The sequence below is a fragment of the Symphalangus syndactylus genome, chromosome 9, assembly GCF_028878055.3.
Source record: "Symphalangus syndactylus isolate Jambi chromosome 9, NHGRI_mSymSyn1-v2.1_pri, whole genome shotgun sequence".
Classification (NCBI taxonomy): Eukaryota; Metazoa; Chordata; class Mammalia; order Primates; family Hylobatidae; genus Symphalangus; species Symphalangus syndactylus.
In genome coordinates, this window is record NC_072431.2 from 55,700,674 (window position 1) to 55,720,425 (window position 19,752).

Below are 19,752 nucleotides of genomic sequence, written 5' to 3' on the forward strand. Positions count from 1 at the left end.
AAAGAAAAGAAAAGAAAATGAGGCAGGAAAATCAGGAATGAGGGTAATCAGTGGTTAACAAGGGTAAGGCATAAGCAAAAGATCAGCAGGTGCAGCCAGTTCTGGGCAAGATTAGGCAGCATAGGGGCCACATCTGCACTTCTATGATAACACGACAGAAGTTTCCGCTTCAGCCATGGGTGTTAACCACATTCTTTCCGCTTAATAAAGACCCTAATTGAGGGGTCTCTTGAGCTGTGTGATCTCCTGAGCTTCGTGTCAATCCATCTGTGCTTTTTACTCCATTTGTTTGTCTTTTGTCGATTCGTTTTGTTGTTGTTGTTGTTGCCTTGTGGGGTTTTTGTTGCAATTTTTATTTATTTATTATTTTTGAGATGGAGTTTTGCTCTTGTTGCCCAGGCTGGAGTGCAGTGGTGTGATCTTGGGTCAATGCAACCTCCATCTCATGGGTTCAAGCAATTCTCCTGCCTCAGCCTCCCGAGTAGCTGGGATTACAGGCATGTGCCATCACATCTGGCTAATTTTTAGGAGAGACAGGGTTTCGCCATGTTGGCCAGGCTGGTCTTGAACTCCTGACTTCAGGTGATCCTCCTGCCTCAGCCTCCTAAAGTGTTGGGATTACAGGTGTGAGCCACCGTGCCTGGCCTAATTTTTGTATTTTCAGTAAAGACAGGGTTTCGCCATGTTGGCCAGGCTGGTCTTGAACCCCTGACCTCAGGTGATCCACCCGCCTTGGCCTCCCCAGAGTGCTGAGATGACAGGCCTGAGTCACCGCGCCCGGCCTTGTGTTGCAATTCTCGGTTCAACGCGCAAGCACCTGACCAACTCACAGCCAAGACTTTCCATCCGGTAACAGAAATACCTGCAAGAGGACTATTCCTGGCAGAGGAAACACAGAATGTAGAACCCCTAGAGCAAGAATGACCCTGATGTCTTTTCAGAGGGGGAAAAGGTGGCAGGCAGTGGGGTGCGTGATGGAGGCAGATAGTAACCAGGGAGACAGATAAATGAGCCCTTACAAACTTTTGATGTGTGACTACTAGGGAAAGGCCTTTGCCAGGGGCTGGAGTGTAATTTTTTTTTTTTTTTTGAGACGGAGTCTTGCTCTATTGCCAGGCTAGAGTGCAGGGCGCGATGTCGGCTCACTGCAAGCTCCGCCTCCCGGGTTCAAGCGATTCCCCTGCCTCAGCCTCCCGAGTAGCTGGGACTACAGGTGCGTGCCACCACATCCGGCTTTTTTATTTTAGTAGAGACGGGGTTTCACCATGTTGGCTAAGATGGTCTCGATCTCCTCCTGACCTCGTGATTCACCTGCCTTAGCCTCCCAAAGTGTTGGGATTACAGGCGTAAGGCACCGCGCCTGGCCTGGAGTGTATATTTATGCACAAAGTGCAGCCTTGCAAAGTCCCAGGCAGGGTGCAGGCTTTATCTGAAGGTTCACAGAGTCACCCTGGCTGCTGAAGAGGGCACAGCAGAATGAGAAAGCATAGTGGGGTGATGAGCCCAGGCAGGAGATGAAGGTGGCTCAGACCAGGGTGGGGCGGTGGGGGTACTGAAAAGCGCTCAGACCCCACCCCGCCAGCTGCAGGGTGGTTTCAGACCCTGAACTCGAGGGGTTCCTAAGGCGGGCTCCTTATAGCAAGGGGCACAGATGGAAGCAATGTTGTCCCATGCTTGCAAGTCTCACAGACTGGGGTATGAGTCCCACACCTGCTGTTGACAGCCTGGGTCTCTGGGCTAGCTAATTCCTCCAGGCCTGAGGAGTCCCTCCTTATAAAATGAAAATTTCGGTCGGGTGTAGTGGCTCACGCCTGTAATACCAGCACTGTGGGAGGCTGAGGCGGGAGGACGGTTTGAGGCCTGGAGTTCGAGACCAGCCTGGGCAACAGAGGGAGACTCCCGTCTCTACAAAAAAATAGGAAAATTTTGGCCGGGCGCAGTGGCTCACGCCTGTAATCTCAGCACTCTGGGAGGTCGAGGTGGGCGGATCTTGAGGTCAGGAGATCGAGACCATCCTGGCTAACACGGTGAAACCCCATCTCTACTAAAAAATACAAAAAATTAGCCGGGCGGTGGCGGGCGCCTGTAGTCCCAGCTACTCGGGAGGCTGAGGCAGGAGAATGGCATGAATCCGGGAGGCAGAGCTTGCAGTGAGCTGAGACCGCTCCACTGCACTCCAGCCTGGGCGACAGAGCGAGACTCCATCTCAAAAAAAAAAAAAAAAAGGAAAATTTAAAAAAATAATTAGCCGGGCGTGTGGCATGTGCCTTTGGTCTCAGCTACTCGGGAGGTTGAGGTGGGAGAGTCGCTGGAGTCCGGGAATTCAAGGCGGCATTCAGGAATTCAAGGCTGCAGTGAGTCATGATTGTGCCACTGCACTCCAGCCTGAAAAACAGGGCGGGGCGCAGTGGTTCACGCCTGTAATCCTAGCACTTTGGGAGGCCAAGGCGGGCGGATCACTTGAGGTCAGGGGTTCGAGACCAGCCTAGCCAACATGGTGAAACTTCGTCTCTACTAAAAATACAAAAATTAGCCGTGGTGGCGCCCTCCTGTAATCACAGCTACACGGGAGCCTGAGGCAGGTGAATCGCTTGAGCCCGGAAGGCGGAGGATGCAGTGAGCCGAGATCACACCCACTGCACTCCAGCCTGGGGAACAGAGCGAGACTCCGTCTCAAAAAAAAAAAAAAAAAAAAAAGGCCGGGCGCGGTGGCTCACGCCTGTAATCTCAGCACTTTGGGAGGCCGAGGCGGGTGGATCACAAGGTCAGAAGATCGAGACCATCCTGGCTAACACGATGAAACCTCGTCTCTACTAAAAATAAATTAGCCGGGCGTGGTGGCGGGCGCCTGTAGTCCCAGCTACTCGGAGAGGCTGAGGCAGGAGAATTGCGTGAACCCGGGAGGCGGAGCTTGCAGTGAGCCGAGATCGCGCCACTGCACTCCAGCCTGGGTGACAGAGCGAGACTCCGTCTCAAAAAAAAAAAAAAAATTAGCCGGGCGTGGTGGCGGGTGCCTGTAGTTCCAGCTACTCGGGGGGTTGAGGCAGGAGAATTGCGTGAACCCGGGGGGCGGAGCTTGCAGTGAGCCGAGATCGGGCCACTGCACTCCAGCCTGGGTGACAGAGCGAGACTCCGTCTAAAAAAAAAAAAAATCACAAAAAAGGAAAAGGAAATATCACCAGAACGGATATCACTGCACTTTTCACGAAAAAGAAAAAGGAAATACCAGAACGGATTTCACCGACGGGCAGACCTGCAATCGATTCAGCCAGCGGCTTCCGGATCAGAGTTTCTGCGCAGGCGCAGAGAGCTACGGCGGAAGCGGTGGCGTGGGGCTCAGTGCGCGTGCGCCGATCTTGGCCTCAGCGTGAGCATGCGCAGGGCCCCGCCCTCGCTGCGTCTGCGCTTGAGCGCCGACAATTTGGTGGCGGCGTCCGGAGGGTTCTGGTCTGCGCTTGGTGAGCTGCGCACGGGGTCTGTCCTGAGTGCGGGCTACGGGACCTTCGCCATGCCGGGGATGGTACTCTTCGGCCGACGCTGGGCCATCGCCAGCGACGACTTGGTCTTCCCAGGGTTCTTCGAGCTGGTCGTGCGAGTGCTGTGGTAAGGACAGCGGCTATGGGGGCGGTGGAGCGCACCGGGGAGGGAGCGGGGGGCGAGCTGTCCCTTGAGACGGTGACAGAAGTGGCTTCCCAAGCACTGTCGCGGTCCCAGCGCTGGCCACGCATCCTCTTATCGAGTCCTCATCACCGCCCGAAGAGGTGGGCAGTGGTGCTGTGTCCGTTTGACGGATGACAAACCGAAGCCCACAGAGTGACCCGGTGACACACAGGGGACCTGGAAGTCCGCGCATCAGGACGCGAGCACCTCTTTGTGTGCAGCGCCGAGACCTGGCCCTGGGGAGCCTCCGAGGGTGTTACCGCCGGCAAAAGCCTTGGCCTCGAGGTCTCCTTTCATGAGGCGGGAGCAGCCACTTGTGCCCTTCCTTCCCTTTGTACGGGGCACTTGAATCTGCAACATGAAGGATAAGAAAAAATACCGAGCCGGTTGTGGCTGCATTTCGTGAGAAGCAGACAGGCTCAACATACAACGCTGTTGTCTTTCAAAGTGTGGAATCAGTGGGAAGTGGCATTGGTACCTGAAGTCTGTTCCCAGAGGATCTGTGCAGGGAATGAATCATTGTTATGAAAAAGTAGAGTCTTGGCTGTGCGCCGTGGCTCACGCCTGTTATCTCAGCACATTGAGAGGCTGAGACGGGAGGATTGCTTGAGGGCAGGAGTTTGAGACCAACGTGGGTAACATAGTGAGACCCCTTTTCTTTTTATTTTTTTGAGACAGGGTCTCACTGTACTACCCAGGCGGGAGTGCAGTGGTGCGATCACCACTCACTGCAGCCTCAACCTCCTGGGCTCAAGCAATCTTCCCACTTCAGTCTTCCAAATAGCTGGGACCACAGACTCGTGCCACCACGCCCAGCTAACTTTTTCTATTTTTTGTAGAGATGGGGTCTCACTATGTTGCCCAGGCTAGTGTCCAACTCCTGTGCTCAAGTGATCCTCCTGCCTTGGCCTCCCAAAGTGCTGGGATTACAGACATGAGCCACCGTGCAGGGCCTGGATCTTTTATTGTTGGCAATTATATTCCAGGCCAGGTGCAGTGACTCATGCCTGTAATCCCAGCACTTTGGGAGGCCAAGGCAGGAAGATCACTTGAAGCCAGGAGTTCAAGACCAGCCTGGGCAACATAGCAAGACCCTGTCTCTACAAAAATAAAAAAGAAAATTATATTCCAAAGTAAACCTTGCCTTGTTTCAGAAATTATTAACTCCTTTTATTTCTTTTTTTTTTTTGAGACGGAGTCTCACATTGTTGCCCAGGCTGGAGTGCAGTGGCAGGATCTTGGCTCACTGCAACCTCTGCGTCCCAGGTTCAAGCAATTCTCCTGCCTCAGCCTCCCAAGTAGCTGGGACTACAGGCGCGCACCACTACGCCCAACTATTTTTTTTTAATGTATTTTTAGTAGAGACGGGGTTTCACCATGTTGATCAGGATGGTCTCGATCTCCTGACCTTGTAATCCGCCCATCTCGGCCTCCCAAAGTGCTGGGATTACAGGTGTGAGCCACCGCGCCTGGTCCCCTTTTATTTCTTTGTATCATTTTTACACAGCAGCTCCTTGGATTTCATTTCTGACCCTTCCCTTTTTTTTTTGCCAGGTGGATTGGCATTCTGACATTGTATCTCATGCACAGAGAGAAGCTGGACTGTGCTGGCGGAGCCTTGCTCAGCAGTTACTTGATTGTCCTCATGATTCTCCTGGCAGTTGTCATATGTACCGTGTCAGCCATCATGTGTGTCAGCATGAGAGGTAAAAAGTAGCCTTTTCTATTTGATACCTATTTTTTAATAGCTTTATTGAGATATAATTCACATACAATACAATTCACTTATGTAAACTTTCCAATTCAGCAGTTTTTAATATAATCATAGAGTTGTGCAACCATTACCACAATCAAGTTGATAACATTTTCTTCACTCCTAAAAGAAATCCTGTACCAGGCAGGACATGATGGCTCACACCTGTAATCCCAGCACTTTGGGAGGCCGAGGTGGGTGGATCACTTGAGGCCAGGAGCACAAGACTAGCCTGGCCAACACAGTGAAACCCCATCTCTACGTCTCTACTAAAAATAGAGAAAATTATATTGATGCGTGCTTGTGATCCCAGCTGCTAGGGAGCTGAGATCGTGCCACCGTACTCCAGCCTGGGTGACAGAGTGAGACTCTGTCACGAAAAAGAAAGAAAGAGATCCCGTACCCTTTAGCAGTCACTCCTCATTTTCCCCAAACTATCCCAACCCTAAGCATTCACTAATTTGCTTTCTGTCTGTGTACATTTGCCTATTGTGGACATCATATAAGTGGAATTGATTCACTGTGTGGCCTTTTGGTCTGGTTTCTTAAACTTAGCATAATGTCTTCAAGGTTCATCCATGTTTTAGCATGTATCAGTACTTCATTTTTATGGCTGAATAAGAGCATCAAATGAATGGATCACATTTTATTTATCCATTCGCCAGTTGGTGGGCATTTGGATTGTTTCCATTTTTCACCTATTACGAATAATGCAGCTATGAACATTCGCATACAAGTGTTTATACAGACATGTTTTCATTTCTCTTGAGTATGTACCTAGGAGTGGAATTGCTGGATCATGTGTTAATGCTCTGTGAAACCTTTTGAGGAACTGCCAGACTTTTCCAAGCAGCTGTACCATTTTACATTCCCACCAGCAGTGTATAAGGGTTCTAATTGCTCAACGCTGTTATTATATGACTTGTTAATTATAGCCATCCTAGTGAATGTGAAGTGGTAGCTCATGATTTTGTTTTGTTTTGTTTTTTTGAGACGGAGTCACACTCTGTCACCCAGGCTGGAGTGCCGTGGCGCAATCTGGGCTCACTGTAACCTCTAGAGCCTCCCGGGTTCAAGTGATTCTCCTGCCTCAGCCTCCCGAGTAGCTGGGGATACAGGCCGTTTGTTTTTTATCTCATGGCTTTGAGGAACATGTCTTTGATGACTAATGATGTTGAGCATCCTTTCATTTGCTTATTGCTCATTTGTATATCATTTTTGTGGAAATGTCTGTTCAGATCTTTTGCCCAATTTTAGACTAGGCTATTTATCCTTTTATTTTTTATTTTTATTTTTTGAGATAGTCTCCCTCTGTTGCGCAGGCTGGAGTGCAGTGGCATGCTCTCTGCTCACCACAGCCTCTGTCTCGTGGGTTCAAATGATTCTCATGCCTCAGCCTCCCATGTAGCTGGGATTACAGGCACCCGCTGCCATGCCTGGCTAATTTTTGTATTTTTAGTAGAGATGGGGTTTTACCATGTTGGTCAGGCCTGTCTCGATCTCCTGACCTCAAGTGATCCACCTGCCTCGACTTCCCAAAGTGCTGGGATTACAAGTGTGAGTCACCGCACCTGGCTCCTTTTATTTTTACATTGTGAGGTTTACAACTATTTTGTTGTTCTTAGAGACAGTGTCTTGCTCTATTGCCCAGGCTAGAGTGCAGTGGCGCAATCATAGCTCACTGCAGCCTCAAATACCTGGGCGCAAGCAGTCCTCTCTTCTCAACCCCCAAGTAGCTGGAACTACAGGCACGTGCCACCATACCTGGCTAATTTTTTTTATTTGTATTTTTTGTAGAGACGGGGTCTTGCTATATAGCTTAGACTGATCTTGAACTCCTGGGCTCAAGTGATCCTCTCGTCTTGGTCTCCCAAAATGCTAGGATTACGGGGGTGAACCACCACGTCTGATCCCCTATTCTTCATATTTTTTATGTGTGTTACAGTTTTCTGTAGATAACCATTTATCTGAGAATGTCTCCAGAAGTGTTGGAAACCTTCCCTGTTGGATTCCTCTGCTTCATAGGATGATGTGAGCACTGTGGTGACTAATAAAGGAATGCATTCATAGAAACGATTCATCGGTCAGAGGCAGGGCTGTGTGACATGCCACCATCCGCCATATTTTAGTCTTTTGTCACTGCTTGAATTGGGATGGACGAGGTATGCATATCAGATATATGCTGGTGGTGGAGGTGCATGGGAAGGCGCTGGTGATACACTGAGTGACGGCATCAAGATCTTGACAGTTTGGAATAAAGGACTGAAGTGTAAAAGGTGTTAGCCCATGGGAGAAATGTAGAGGGTAGAAATGTTAGCAGCGACATCTTTCGTGAGAAAAAGACCTTAGGGTTTGGGATGACCAGCAAGAGTGGCATGTGCCTGATTACCACAGTAACATAGAAGACAGCTCTGTGTATTTTATTTTACTTTTTTCTTTTGAGATAGAGTTTCGCCCTTGTTGCCCAGGGCTGGACTGTAATGGCATAATCTCAGCTCACTGCAACCTCTGCCTCCCAAGTTCAAACAATTCTCTGCCTCAGCCTCCCAAGCAGCTGAGATTACAGGTGCGTGCCACCACACCCAGCTAATTTTTTTAGTAGAGACAAAGTTTCTTTTTTTTTTTTTGGGACAGAGTCTCACTCTTTTGCCCAGGTCGGACTGCAGTGGCGCTATCTCTGTCTCGGCTCACTGCAAGCTCCACCTCCCGGGTTCACGCCATTCTCCTGCCTCAGCCTCCCACGTAGCTGGGACTACAGGCACCCACCACTGCACCTGGCTAAATTTTTTTGTTGTATTTTTAGAAGAGACGGGATTTCACCATGTTAGCCAGGATGGTCTTGATCTCCTGACCTCATGATCCACCCGCCTCGGCCTCTCAAAGTGCTAGGATTACAGGCATGAGCCACCGCACCTGGTCTAGTAGAGACAAAGTTTCACCATGTTGGCCAGGTTGGTCTCGAACTCCTACCTCCGGTGATCCGCCCACCTCGTCCTCCCAAAGTGCTGGTATTACAGGTGTGAGCCACCACACAGGGCTAGCTCTGTATTTTAGTATGCCTCTAGAAACATCCATGCAAGGAGGCTGGATTGATGGAGGCTCCACGTTTGTGTTGGCCCCCAAGTGTAGGCTGTCATTGGTGCCAGATGCTTAAGGAAAGAAAGAAACCATGTGTACAGTGTGGCTTCAGCGCTGGGAAGCTTCTTATTGAAGGTGAAGTATTGAGACTGGTGTCATTTCAGATACAGCATTATCTAACTTATTTGTCCTTTTTTGTTCATCTCACATTCTGGTTAAACCACTGAGTTTGTGGCTGTAATAGCAGGATCAGAGTGGAAGGAGTCGGTGTACTTTTTTTTTCCCTTACATGTTTGTTTGTCTTGAGATATTTTTGGTGTTGGGACGCCTTTACCTCCCTGTGAGGGATGCTCGTATTCACTCCATTCCCTCCTCCTAGACACTCGTACAATGCTTGCATCATCATGTACTTGTGGTCAGAGCTCAGAAATCATCTGTGGGTTGTTGGAGTGTTGTGGGTTGTCTATCCCACAGCCTCCTCCAAACAGAACCCCGTTTTGTTTTGTCCCCATCCCACACATAGCAAGTATGCGTCAGAGAAGCAGACTCTAGGCCCGGCTCACGTATCTGTGATCGGTTCAGGAATGGACACATGACCCAGTTTGGCCCAGTGAGAGTCAGGGAGAGTTTGGTGCAAGGTTCTGGGGAGGTGCTTCCTTGCCCCCCTAGGAAGGATCCAAAAGCCATTTATCATCACTCTCCTGGCTGAAGCTGCGTCTCCACTCACAGCCCAAGGCAAGCTGACATACAGAGCAGGGGAGAGCTGGGAGAAGCACAAGGAGATGGAGCTGGGTCTCGGTCAGGGCAGCCCTGTTGCCGTCCTGCTTCTACACTCAGTCCCTCAGGTCAGTGTGGCCCTTCCTGCTTTTCAGCCAGTTTGAGTTGAATTTTCTGTAGCTTGTGGCTAGAGATATCCCACCGAACTGAAAACAGTATTTTATAAAAACGTTCGTTTAATTGTCAGTTTGTTACATATAACATCATATGCCTTATTAAAAATACGTATTGAAGGCCAGGCACGGTGGTTCACACCTGTAATCCCAGCACTTTGGGAGGCTGAGGCGGGTGGATCACGAGGTCAGGAGATTGAGACCATTTTGGCTAACATGGTGAAACCCCACCTCTACTAAAAATACAAAAAATTAGCCGGGCGTGGTGGTGGGCGCCTGTAGTCCCACCTACTCGGGAGGCTGAGGCAGGAAAATCTCTTGAACTCGGGAGGCGGGGGTTGCAGTGAGCCGAGATCGCGCCAGCGATCTCAGCTTCCTGAGTAGCTGGGACTACATGAGCACACCACCATGCCCGGCTAATTTTTTATATTTTAGTAGAGATGAGGTTTCACCATGTTAGCCAGGCTGGTCTCAAACTCCTGAGCTCAGGCAATCCGTCCACCTCGGCCTCCCAAAGTGCTAGGATTACAGGCGTGAGCCACCGCACCCGGCCAGAAAGTTTTTCTAGGCAGGCAAAACTGTGTAAAGGAGATTTTCACAGTATCATCATCATCATCATCATCATCTTTTTAAAAAAATAATCAGAGATGAGGTCTCTCCGTGTTCCCCAGGGTGGTCTCGAACTCCTGGGCTCAAGCAATCCTCCTGCCTTGACCACCCAATGTGCTGGGATCAATATCTTATTTTCTGGAACTTAATCAGAGCAACTCCATCTCTTGATTCCTGGTCTGTGTATTTCATTAATGCAATATCAGCAGTTGTCATCACAGTTGGAGTTTCAGGTCCAGGTGCTGCTGACATTATGATGTGTCTGTTTTTAGAATCCCAGCCCTCCAGGAAGCAGTGTGTATGCAGATACTGTTTCCTGTTTCTCTGGGGTGTTTGACTATTGTTATAATAAGCTCCAAATATAGGACTGTGTTTTGCTTTTTTTTTTTTTTTTTTTTTTTTAACATACCTGCACCCTTTCCCCCTCAGAGAGGTTAGTGTTACAGTTATTTAGCTTATAAAATTTTGTCTTTGTGCCAAAAATGAGGCTGTTAGTGCCTAATATTTTATTTATTTATTTTTGCATTTTAAAAATTATTATTATACTTTAAGTTCTATGGTACATATGCACAACATGCAGGTTTGTTACATATGTGTACATGTGCCATGTTGGTGTGCTGCACCCGTTTTTTGTTTTTGTTTTTTTTTTTGAGACGGAGTCTCGCTCTGTCGCCCAGGCTGGAGTGCAGTGGCGCAATCTCGACTCACTGCAACCTCCGCCTCCCGGGTTCATGCCTTTCTCCTGCCTCAGCCTCCCGAGTAGCTGGGACTACAGGTGCCCGCCACCATGCCCGGCTAATTGTTTGTATTTTTAGTAGAGATGGGGTTTCACAGTGTTAGCCAGGATGATCTCGATCTCCTGACCTCGTGATCCACCCGCCTCGGCCTCCCAAAGTGTGGGATTACAGGCGTGAGCCACCGCACCCGGCTGCACCCATTAATCGTTATTTACATTAGGTATATCTCCTAATGCTATCCCTCCCCCCTCCCCCACCCCACGACAGGCCCTGGTGTGTGATGTTCCCCACCCTGTGTCCCAGTGTTCTCATTGTTCAATTCCCATCTATGAGTGAGAACATGCAGTGTTTAGTTTTCTGTCCTTGTGATAGTTTGCTCAGAATGATGGTTTCCAGCTTCATCCATATCCCTACAAAGGACGTGAACTCATCCTTCTTTATGTTAGTGCCTAATATTTTAAAATGTAACTGTTTAAGTCATTCTAACAGAAGATAATTTTTGGAATTTAAAAGCTATTTCCTGGGAGGGTGCTGTGGCTCATGCCTGTAATCCCAGCACTTTGCGAGGCAGAGGCAGTCAGATCACTTGAGGTCAGGAGTTCAAGACCAGCCTGGCCAACATGGTGAAACCCAGTCTCTACTAAAAATACAAAAATTAGCCAGATGTAATGCCTCTAATCCCGGCTACTAGGGAGGCTGAGGCAGGAGAATCGCTTGAACCTGGGAGGCGGAGGTGGTGGTAAGCTGAGATCACACCACTGCACTCCAGCCTGGGCAACAGAGTGATACTCCATCTAAAAAAACAAAAACAAAAACAAAAATTAACCAAAAAACCCCCACAAAAAAAAAACTGTCTATGGGACTGTTAGACCAATTTCAGCGTGGTGGTGTGCACCTGTAGTCCCAGCTACCCGAGAGGCTGAGGTAGGTGGATCACTTGAGCCTGAGAGGTTGAGGCTGCAGTGAGTCGTGATTGTGCTACCACACTCCAGCCTGGGCAAGAGAGTGAGACCCTGTCTCCAAAAAAAAAAAGGTAGCTATTACGCTGTCTGAGCTTCAGTTTGCTTGCTCATACGTAAAATGAGATAATGACTAACCCAGTCATCGTGGGGATTAAAGAACAACGCGCATAAAGTGTTTTAGGATGGTGTCTAGAACAATATAGGTCTCAAAGGGACGTGGAACTTATTTTCCTGGCTGTTAGAACTTGGGTGACCATATATCCCTGTTTGCCTGGGACAGTTCTGTTTTGTGCCTGTTGTCCCAGCATAATTATTATTATTTTTTTTGAGACCTAGTCTTGCTCTGTCGCCCAGGCTAGAGTACAGTGGTGCAATCTCAGCTCACTGCAACCTCCACCTCCCGGGTTCAAGTGATTCTCCTGTCTCAGCCTCCCTCGCAAGTAGCTGGGATTACAGACGCCCGCCACCACGCCTCGCTAATTTTGTTTAGTAGAGATGAGGCTTCACCATGTTGGCCAGGCTGGTCTCGAACTCCTGACCTCAGGTGATCTACCTGCCTTGGCCTCCTCCCAAAATGCTGGGAGTATAGATGTGAGCCACTGCACCTGACCCCAGCATAATTATTAATAGTCCCCTTTTTTGCTCTCAGAAGTATACCAGTTTGGGCCATGATTATATTGTCACCCCAGTGAGAACCCAGAAGTGTTTTTAATCCCTGGTAAATCTTAAAAAAGAGCCCAAGACTTTTTGTCACGTTTCCCATCCTCACTTTCTCACTTGCTCTCTGACTTAGGTGCTGATTACCAATTACAAGTAGAAAAAGTCAGGAGGCGGGTGTGTGCACAGTACAAATGTATGCTCTGCAAAAACTGTATTTTTGCAAAAAGGAAGCTCTTCATCTCTGAGGAAGCAACTGAGCAGTCGGAACATTTTTTGTATTTCAGGAACGATTTGTAACCCTGGACCGCGGAAGTCTATGTCTAAGCTGCTTTACATCCGCCTGGCGCTCTTTTTTCCAGAGATGGTCTGGGCCTCTCTGGGGGCCGCCTGGGTGGCAGATGGTGTTCAGTGCGACAGGACAGTTGTAAACGGCATCATCGCAACCGTCGTGGTCAGGTGACGTCTCCCTTCTTCTCTTTGAGTTTCAGTGGATTTGAAGCATAGGTGAACAAACCCTTCTAACATGACAGAGAGTCCAGCATCCCTCGGATTTCCTGAAATAGTTAGAAATTGGAGTTAGTTTCTGCGTAACTCATGAAAATTTAGAGACACTGTTTATCCATGAAATACAACTCGTCTTTCATTATGTATGTATTGATGTAGATTTCTTTCCTTACTGGTTCTTTATTTTCTACATTCCCTTCTCTCTCTCTTTTTTCTTTTTTTCTTAAAGTCTTTTATTCCTAACCCTTCTCTTATAAGAATTCGGAAGAAAACCAAAGACCAAAACCAGAGCAAAAACTAAAACTAAAGGTGTGAAAAGAGATACGGTGTCCAGAAGTGGGACAGGGGATAATATTCTAGAACAATAAGGTTTTTGTGTTTTCTAGGCTAAAAATCTTAGAGATGATCCAGTCCCGCCCCCTTAACACCCTCCGTTGTAAATAAGGAATCAGACCTGGGCTGTTGCTGCGTTTCTTGAGTCACACCGCCAGGGGGCAGAAGAGCCCCTTCGGGAGGGGCATCTTCCCGGTGGCGTGTGCTCCTGATTCCAGCGTCTTGCAGTGTGGAAATATTTAAACATATAGATGAGAGGCCTATCAGAGTACCCTGTGCTACCTTCATGAGAAGAGCCCTGAGGCACTGAAGGGAAAGGGCGTATGTCATGGCCATATGGAGAAGAAGTGCCCGCTGCTTCCGGGCCCAGGCTGCAGCTCTGCCCAACGGACACCTCCCTGTTCCTTCTGTAACCTTTACTGTTAGGGTGGGGCCTGGGTTAACCATTGATTCATAAGAAACTTTTTTTTTTTTTTCTTGGAGACAGAGTCTCCCTCTGTCGCCAGGCTGGAGTGCAGTGGTGCCATCTCGGCTCACTGCAATCTCTGACTCTCTGGTTCAAGCGATTCTCCTGCCTCAGCCTCCTGAGAAGCTTGGACTACAGGCACCCGCCACCACACCCAGCTAATTTTTGTGTTTTTAGTAGAGACGGGGTTTCACCATGTTGGCCAGGCTGGTCTCGATCTCCTGACCTTGTGATCTGCCGGCCTCGGCCTCCCAAAGTGCTGGGATTACAGGTGTGAGCCACCACGCCCAGCCTCATAAGGAACTTTCTAGAAGAAAGTTGCTTACCTCAGGCAGGTTCCAGGAGAGCTGCATCTTCCTCGGTAACAGAACCTCCGTGGTAGAGACTCAGAAACTGAACCTGGAGGAGGGACTCCAGACACCTGTGTCTGGGCTGGGGCCTGCAGTCACCGAGCCTTTTCCTGTCTCTGTCTTGCAGTTGGATCATCATCGCTGCCACAGTGGTTTCCATTATCATTGTCTTTGACCCTCTTGGGGGGAAAATGGCTCCATATTCCTCTGCCGGCCCCAGCCACCTGGATAGTCATGATTCAAGCCAGTTACTTAATGGCCTCAAGACAGCAGCTACAAGCGTGTGGGAAACCAGAATCAAGCTCTTGTGCTGTTGCATTGGGAAAGACGACCATACTCGGGTTGCTTTTTCGAGTACGGCAGAGCTTTTCTCAACCTACTTTTCAGTAAGCCAAGGGGATCTGGTTTGGTCTCTTTCTTCTGTTTCAGTAAATGCTTCTGATGGAGCCGGTCCCTCTGTTCCCATAAAACAGCGTTTGAGAACCTGGCATCTTTGGGTGTGTGGGGGGTGGCGGGAGACCCTCTGTGATGAGCCCTCCAGGGAGCAGTTAACTGCAAGAGCCACACCTTCTCAGACCCTGTGTCGCAGTAGGACATGTGTTCATATTGACACCCACTCACTACCCTATGGAAATGCTGGATTAGCCTGTAAGGAACCACATAACGGACACTGTACACTTTGAGAATAATTTGCAGCTGCTATTGAGCAGATACCAAGCACAGGCAGTGGCATGAATCGAGGTTGGAATCAGATAGTGAGTGACTTCTTAGCACTTTGTGTCATGATGGAAATGATCGATGATGCTACTTTTGGAAGACAGTTTGAGTAGATGATTGCAGCACAGAAGGGAGAGTCATTCTAGAGCAGTTTCTTCCCACAATTTGAAAATGCTTGTTTTTTTTCACATGCAGCGTGTCATCTTTTTATATGACATTCTCTGCTAAATGCTGTTATATTCCATACTGAGACGAGGTAAGGGAGGAAGAGTTCTCTGCTTATCCTGCCCACCTGCCAGCCTCTCTTCCCACCTCTGCACTATCCGACTTGTCACCATTCAGGGCTGGTCCTGGAGCCTGACACCAAGCCGTAGCAGCAGTCTCCGTAGAGGGAAGAGGGAAGCGTGTCCCCTAAATAACTTAAAGGAGTGCCTCAACCTAATCTTAACATATTTGGAAGAGGGAAGAAGAGAAGCTGGTTATTTCTAGAGGATGTTGTAATCTGCATCACAGGCAGAACTGATGGCTCGGTGGCCGAGTGGCCAGTATATTGTCCCTTCCTTTTTTTTTTTTGAGACAAGGTCTCGTTTTGTCTCCTAGGCTGGAGTGCAGTGGCGCAATCTTGGCTGCAAGCTCCGCCTCCCGTGTTCAAGAGATTCTCCTGCCTCAGCCTACTGAGTAGCTAGAGTACTACAATAGCTGGGATGACAGGCACCTGCCACCACACCCAGCTAATTTTTGTATTTATAGTAGAGACGGGATTTCACCATGTTGGCCAGGCTGGTCTCGAACTTCTGACCTCAGGTGATCCGCCCACCTCGGCCTCCCAAAGTTCTGGGATTACAGGCGTGAGCCACCGCACCCGGCAGTATATTGTCCATTCTTACGGGCTACAAGTACCCGGAGGTGATTGAGAATTCCTAACTCCTCCATTTCCTGGAGAAAAAGGACACGTCAGGCCCAAGAAGACTCACTGTCTGTTGCTTTCCTAGCTTGGGGTCCTTTTTGAGGCTTGCCATACCAAATCTCTACCATCCACTGTGTTTCAACAAAACTTTCCCAGCATCTTGAGAAATGAGAGTATAACTGTGGGCTAAAATGGTGCATTGCTACAAAAACGGACAATTTATCCATTGATTTCTCTACTTTACAAAATATTTGAAGTAGATTAAAAATAGTTGAGTCACTTGAAGTGAAATTTTAAGACAGATGAATAGCGTTTTCATATTCTCCAGTGGAGTTGCCTGAGGGCAGGATTTGAAAACATATTCAGGTCACATAGAGAAGTACTCCTGCCAGGAACAGGCTTTTTAACAGACCTCTGTGTCTAGAAATGTCTCTGTGTGTGCGTGAATGCCTATGAACTCTAGAAGACCGGATTTTAGGGAACCCGGGGGCGGTGCCTGCTGGGTTTTATGACAGGCCATTGTGGTTTCCCACCCAGGACACAGATCTGGTGCCCAGTGACATTGCGGCGGGCCTCGCCCTGCTTCATCAGCAACAGGACAATATCAGGAACAACCAAGAGCCTGCCCAGGTGGTCAGCCATGCCCCAGGGAGCTCCCAGGTGAGGCTGGCTTCATGGAGTGTCCAGTTCTGACACTTAACACCTTTTGGTGGGTCTTCAGAATCATACAGCTAACCTATAGCAATTTCCTCCTCCCTTCCTTCCCCTTTTTCCTCCCCACCCCTTCCCCTCCGCTCCCCACCCCTTCCCTCCTCCCCTCCCCACCACTTCCCCCTTCCCCTCCCCTTCTCCTCCCACCTCTTTCCCCTTCTCCTCCCACCCCTTCCCCTCCCCTTCTCCTTCCTTCCCCTCCCCCTCCCACCCCTTCCCCCTCCCCTCCCCACCCTTTCCCCCTCCCCTCCCCACCCCTTCCCGCTTCCCCTCCCCACCCCTTCCCGCTTCCCCTCCCCACCCCTTCCTGCTTCCCCTCCCCACCCCTTCCCCTCCCCTCCCCACTCCTTACCCCTTCCCCTCCCCTCCACACCCCTTCCCTCTTCCCCCTTCCCCACCCCTTCCCCTCCCCTCCCCACCACTTCCCTCTTCTCCCACCCCTTCCCCCTTCCCCTCCCCTTCTCCTCCCACCCCCTCCCCTCCCCACCCCTTCCCCCCTCCCCTCCCCACCCCTTCCCCCCTCCCCTCCCTACCCCTTCCCCCTTCCCCTCCCCTTCTCCTCCCACCCCTTCCCCCTCCCCTCCTCACCAATTCCCCCTCCCCCCTCCCCTCCCCACCCCTTTCCTCTTCCCCTCCCCTCCTAACCCCTTCCTCCTTCCTCTCCCCTCCCCTGCCCTCCACACCCCCTGTCCTGCCCTCCCCTCCCCTGCCCTCACCTCTCTACCCCTGCCCTCACCTCCCCTCTCCTCCTCTTCCCTCCCCTCCCCTCCCCCACCTTTTTTTTTTTTTTTTTTTTTTTTCTTTTGAGACGGAGTCTCGCTCTGTCGCCCAGGCTGGAGTGCAGTGGCACAATCTCAGCTCACTGCGAGCTCCGCCTTCCGGGTTCACGCCATTCTCCTGCCTCAGCCTCTCCGAGTAGCTGGGACTACAGGCGCCCGCCACCACGCCCGGCTAATTTTTTATATTTTTAATAGAGATGGGGTTTCACTGTGGTCTCGATCTCCTGACCTCGTGATCCGCCCGCCTCGGCCTCCCAAAGTGCTGGGATTACAAGCGTGAGCCACCGCGCCCAGCCTCCCCTCCCCTTTTCTTCTTTTTCTTTTTTGAGACGGAGTTTTGCTCTTGTTGCTCAGGCTGGAGTGCATTGACACAATTGGCTCACCTCAATCTCCACCTCCCTGGTTCATGTGATTCTCCTGCCTCAGCCTCCGGAGTAGCTAGGATTACAGGCGCATGCCACCACACTCAGCTAATTTTTTGTATTTTTTAGTAGAGATGGGGTTTTGCCATGTTGGCCAGGCCGGTCTCAAACTCATGACCTCAGGTAATCTGCCTGCCTCGGCTTCCCACAGTGCTGGGATTACAGGTGTGAGCCACCACACGGGGCATATTTTTCAGTTTTTTAACTTTTATTTTAGGTTCAGGGGTATATGAGCCAGGTTGTTACACAGGTAAACTCATGTCACGATGGTTTGTTGTAAAGATTATTTTGTTACCCAGGTACTAAGCCTAGGACCCTACAGCAGTTTCATTAGCAGCTGGGTTGGAATCTGATTGGCAGCTTCCATTGGTTCCATTGCATCACCTGTCAGGTGAGGCATCTTCATATCACCTGGAGTTCAGGTAGTGGGAACGCATTCCTGGCCACTGTATCATCCATCATATCTTTATTTTTTATTTTATTTTTTGAGACAGAGTCTCACTCTGTCGCCCAGGCTGGAGTGCAATGGCACGATCCTGGCTCACTGCAACCTCTACCTCCTGACTTCAAGCAATTCTCCTGCCTCAGCCTCCACAGTAGCTGGGACTACAAGGCGTGCACCACCACGCCCAGCTAATTTTTGTATTTTTAGTAGAGACGAGTTTCACCGTGTTGGCCAGGCTGTTCTTGAACTCTTAGCCTCAAGTGATTTGCCAGCCTTGGCCCCCCAAAGTGCTGGGATTACAGGCGTGAGCCACTGCACCCGGCCACACCCATCATATCTTTGAAGGCTTGTGTTTTAGGAAATTTGCTGTTCAATTCTATGCATTAGAACAATTCCTCCTGGGATGGGGACTGCGATTCTCGCTGGGCATGTTTGCTTTCTTCTCTGGGGCTGGGGGCAGAAACGGTTCAGCTTTGCTTGGTGATAGTTTTCCTGCTACAGGTTGTTACATTTTTGAGAAAGAAAATTGCACATAGACGGTATGTATTTTCGCTGCTCCTGGTTAAGCCACTCAGTTCTTGGCAGCTCGTGTGTGGCAGCGGCATGGAAATGTACTAGTTTCAGGCATCTAGATAGGAAGCGCTGGCTCATTTCAGCAAAGACACCAGAGAAGTCATTGGAGTGTTTTTTTACTGTTAACTTCCCCCGTGCTTGCTGCATTCCTATAAAATGAGGAGTCAGGCCGGATGTGGTGGCTCACTCCTGGCTTCCCAGCACTTTGGGAGGCCAAGGCAGGTGGATCACCTGAGGTCAGGAGTTCGAGACCAGCCTGGCCAACATGGTGAAACCCCGTCTCTACTAAAATACAAAAATTAGCCGGGCGTGGTGGCAGGTGCCTGTAGTCCCAATGACTGGGGAGGCTGAGGCAGGGGAATTGCTTGAACCTGGGAGGCGGAGGTTGCAGTGAGCTGAGATTGTGCCACTGCACTCCGGCCTGGTGACAGAGTGAGACTGTGTCTAAAAAAAAAAAAAAAAAAAAGATGAGGAGTCCATGTCAGTCCATATTGAAGGAGCAGTTTTGCCTGTGGGCGTCTGAGAGTTCTATTCAGCGAAGGAGCAGGAAGAGTCAGGAATGAGTTCAGGTTTCAGATCTCAGTGTGTCGATCCTCTGTGTCAGGAGTTCCCTTAATAAACAGTAGTTTTTGTCCTTCTCTTGTAGGAAGCTGATCTGGATGCAGAATTAGAAAACTGCCATCATTACATGCAGTTTGCAGCAGCGGCCTATGGGTGGCCTCTCTACATCTACAGAAACCCCCTCACGGGGCTGTGCAGGATTGGTGGTGACTGGTGGGTTGGCACAGTCTGAGCCTCCATAGCCATATTTCCCTTAAAAAAAAAAAAAGCTTTCTATTTTGAGATATTTCAAAAATTTGAAAGAACAGTGCAAAGAACTCCCATGAATCCTTTACCTAGAGTCACCAGCTGTGACTCATCTGGTCACATGTGCTGTATCTCTCTCTCTCTCTCTCTCTGTATATATATATATATATATATAAAATGTACATGTATTTTTTTTTCCCTGAACCATTTTATTTTTCTCTTTTTGAGACAGAGTTTTACCCTTGCTGCCCAGGCTGGAGTGCAATGGCGTGATCTCAGCTCGCCGCAACCTCCGTCTCCCATGCTCAAGTGGTGCTACTGGCTCAGCCTCCTGAGTAGTTGGGATTACAGGTGCCCGCCACCATGCCCAGCTAATTTTCATTTTTTGA

At 49.5% G+C, this 19,752-nt stretch overlaps 1 protein-coding gene across 4 annotated transcripts in view; it reads left to right on the top strand.

Moving 5' to 3' along the window:
• The first annotated feature begins 2,789 nt into the window (after positions 1 to 2,789).
• DAGLB (diacylglycerol lipase beta) overlaps positions 2,790 to 19,752 on the top strand; it is a 37,961-nt gene continuing 20,998 nt past the window's right edge. Inside the window, exons 1-6 of one of the 4 annotated variants that reach the window (XM_055292338.2) lie at positions 2,797 to 3,603; positions 5,215 to 5,366; positions 12,634 to 12,805; positions 14,130 to 14,388; positions 16,164 to 16,286; positions 19,203 to 19,330. In XM_055292338.2, coding sequence (XP_055148313.2) covers positions 3,374 to 3,603; positions 5,215 to 5,366; positions 12,634 to 12,805; positions 14,130 to 14,388; positions 16,164 to 16,286; positions 19,203 to 19,330 — 1,064 coding nt within the window. In that variant the 5' untranslated portion in view covers positions 2,797 to 3,373. Of the gene's footprint in view, positions 3,604 to 5,214; positions 5,367 to 9,220; positions 9,337 to 12,633; positions 12,806 to 14,129; positions 14,389 to 16,163; positions 16,287 to 19,202; positions 19,331 to 19,752 lie in introns of those variants that run through there. The other 3 variants (XM_063646155.1, XM_055292340.2, XM_055292341.2) reach the window with 3 other exon arrangements.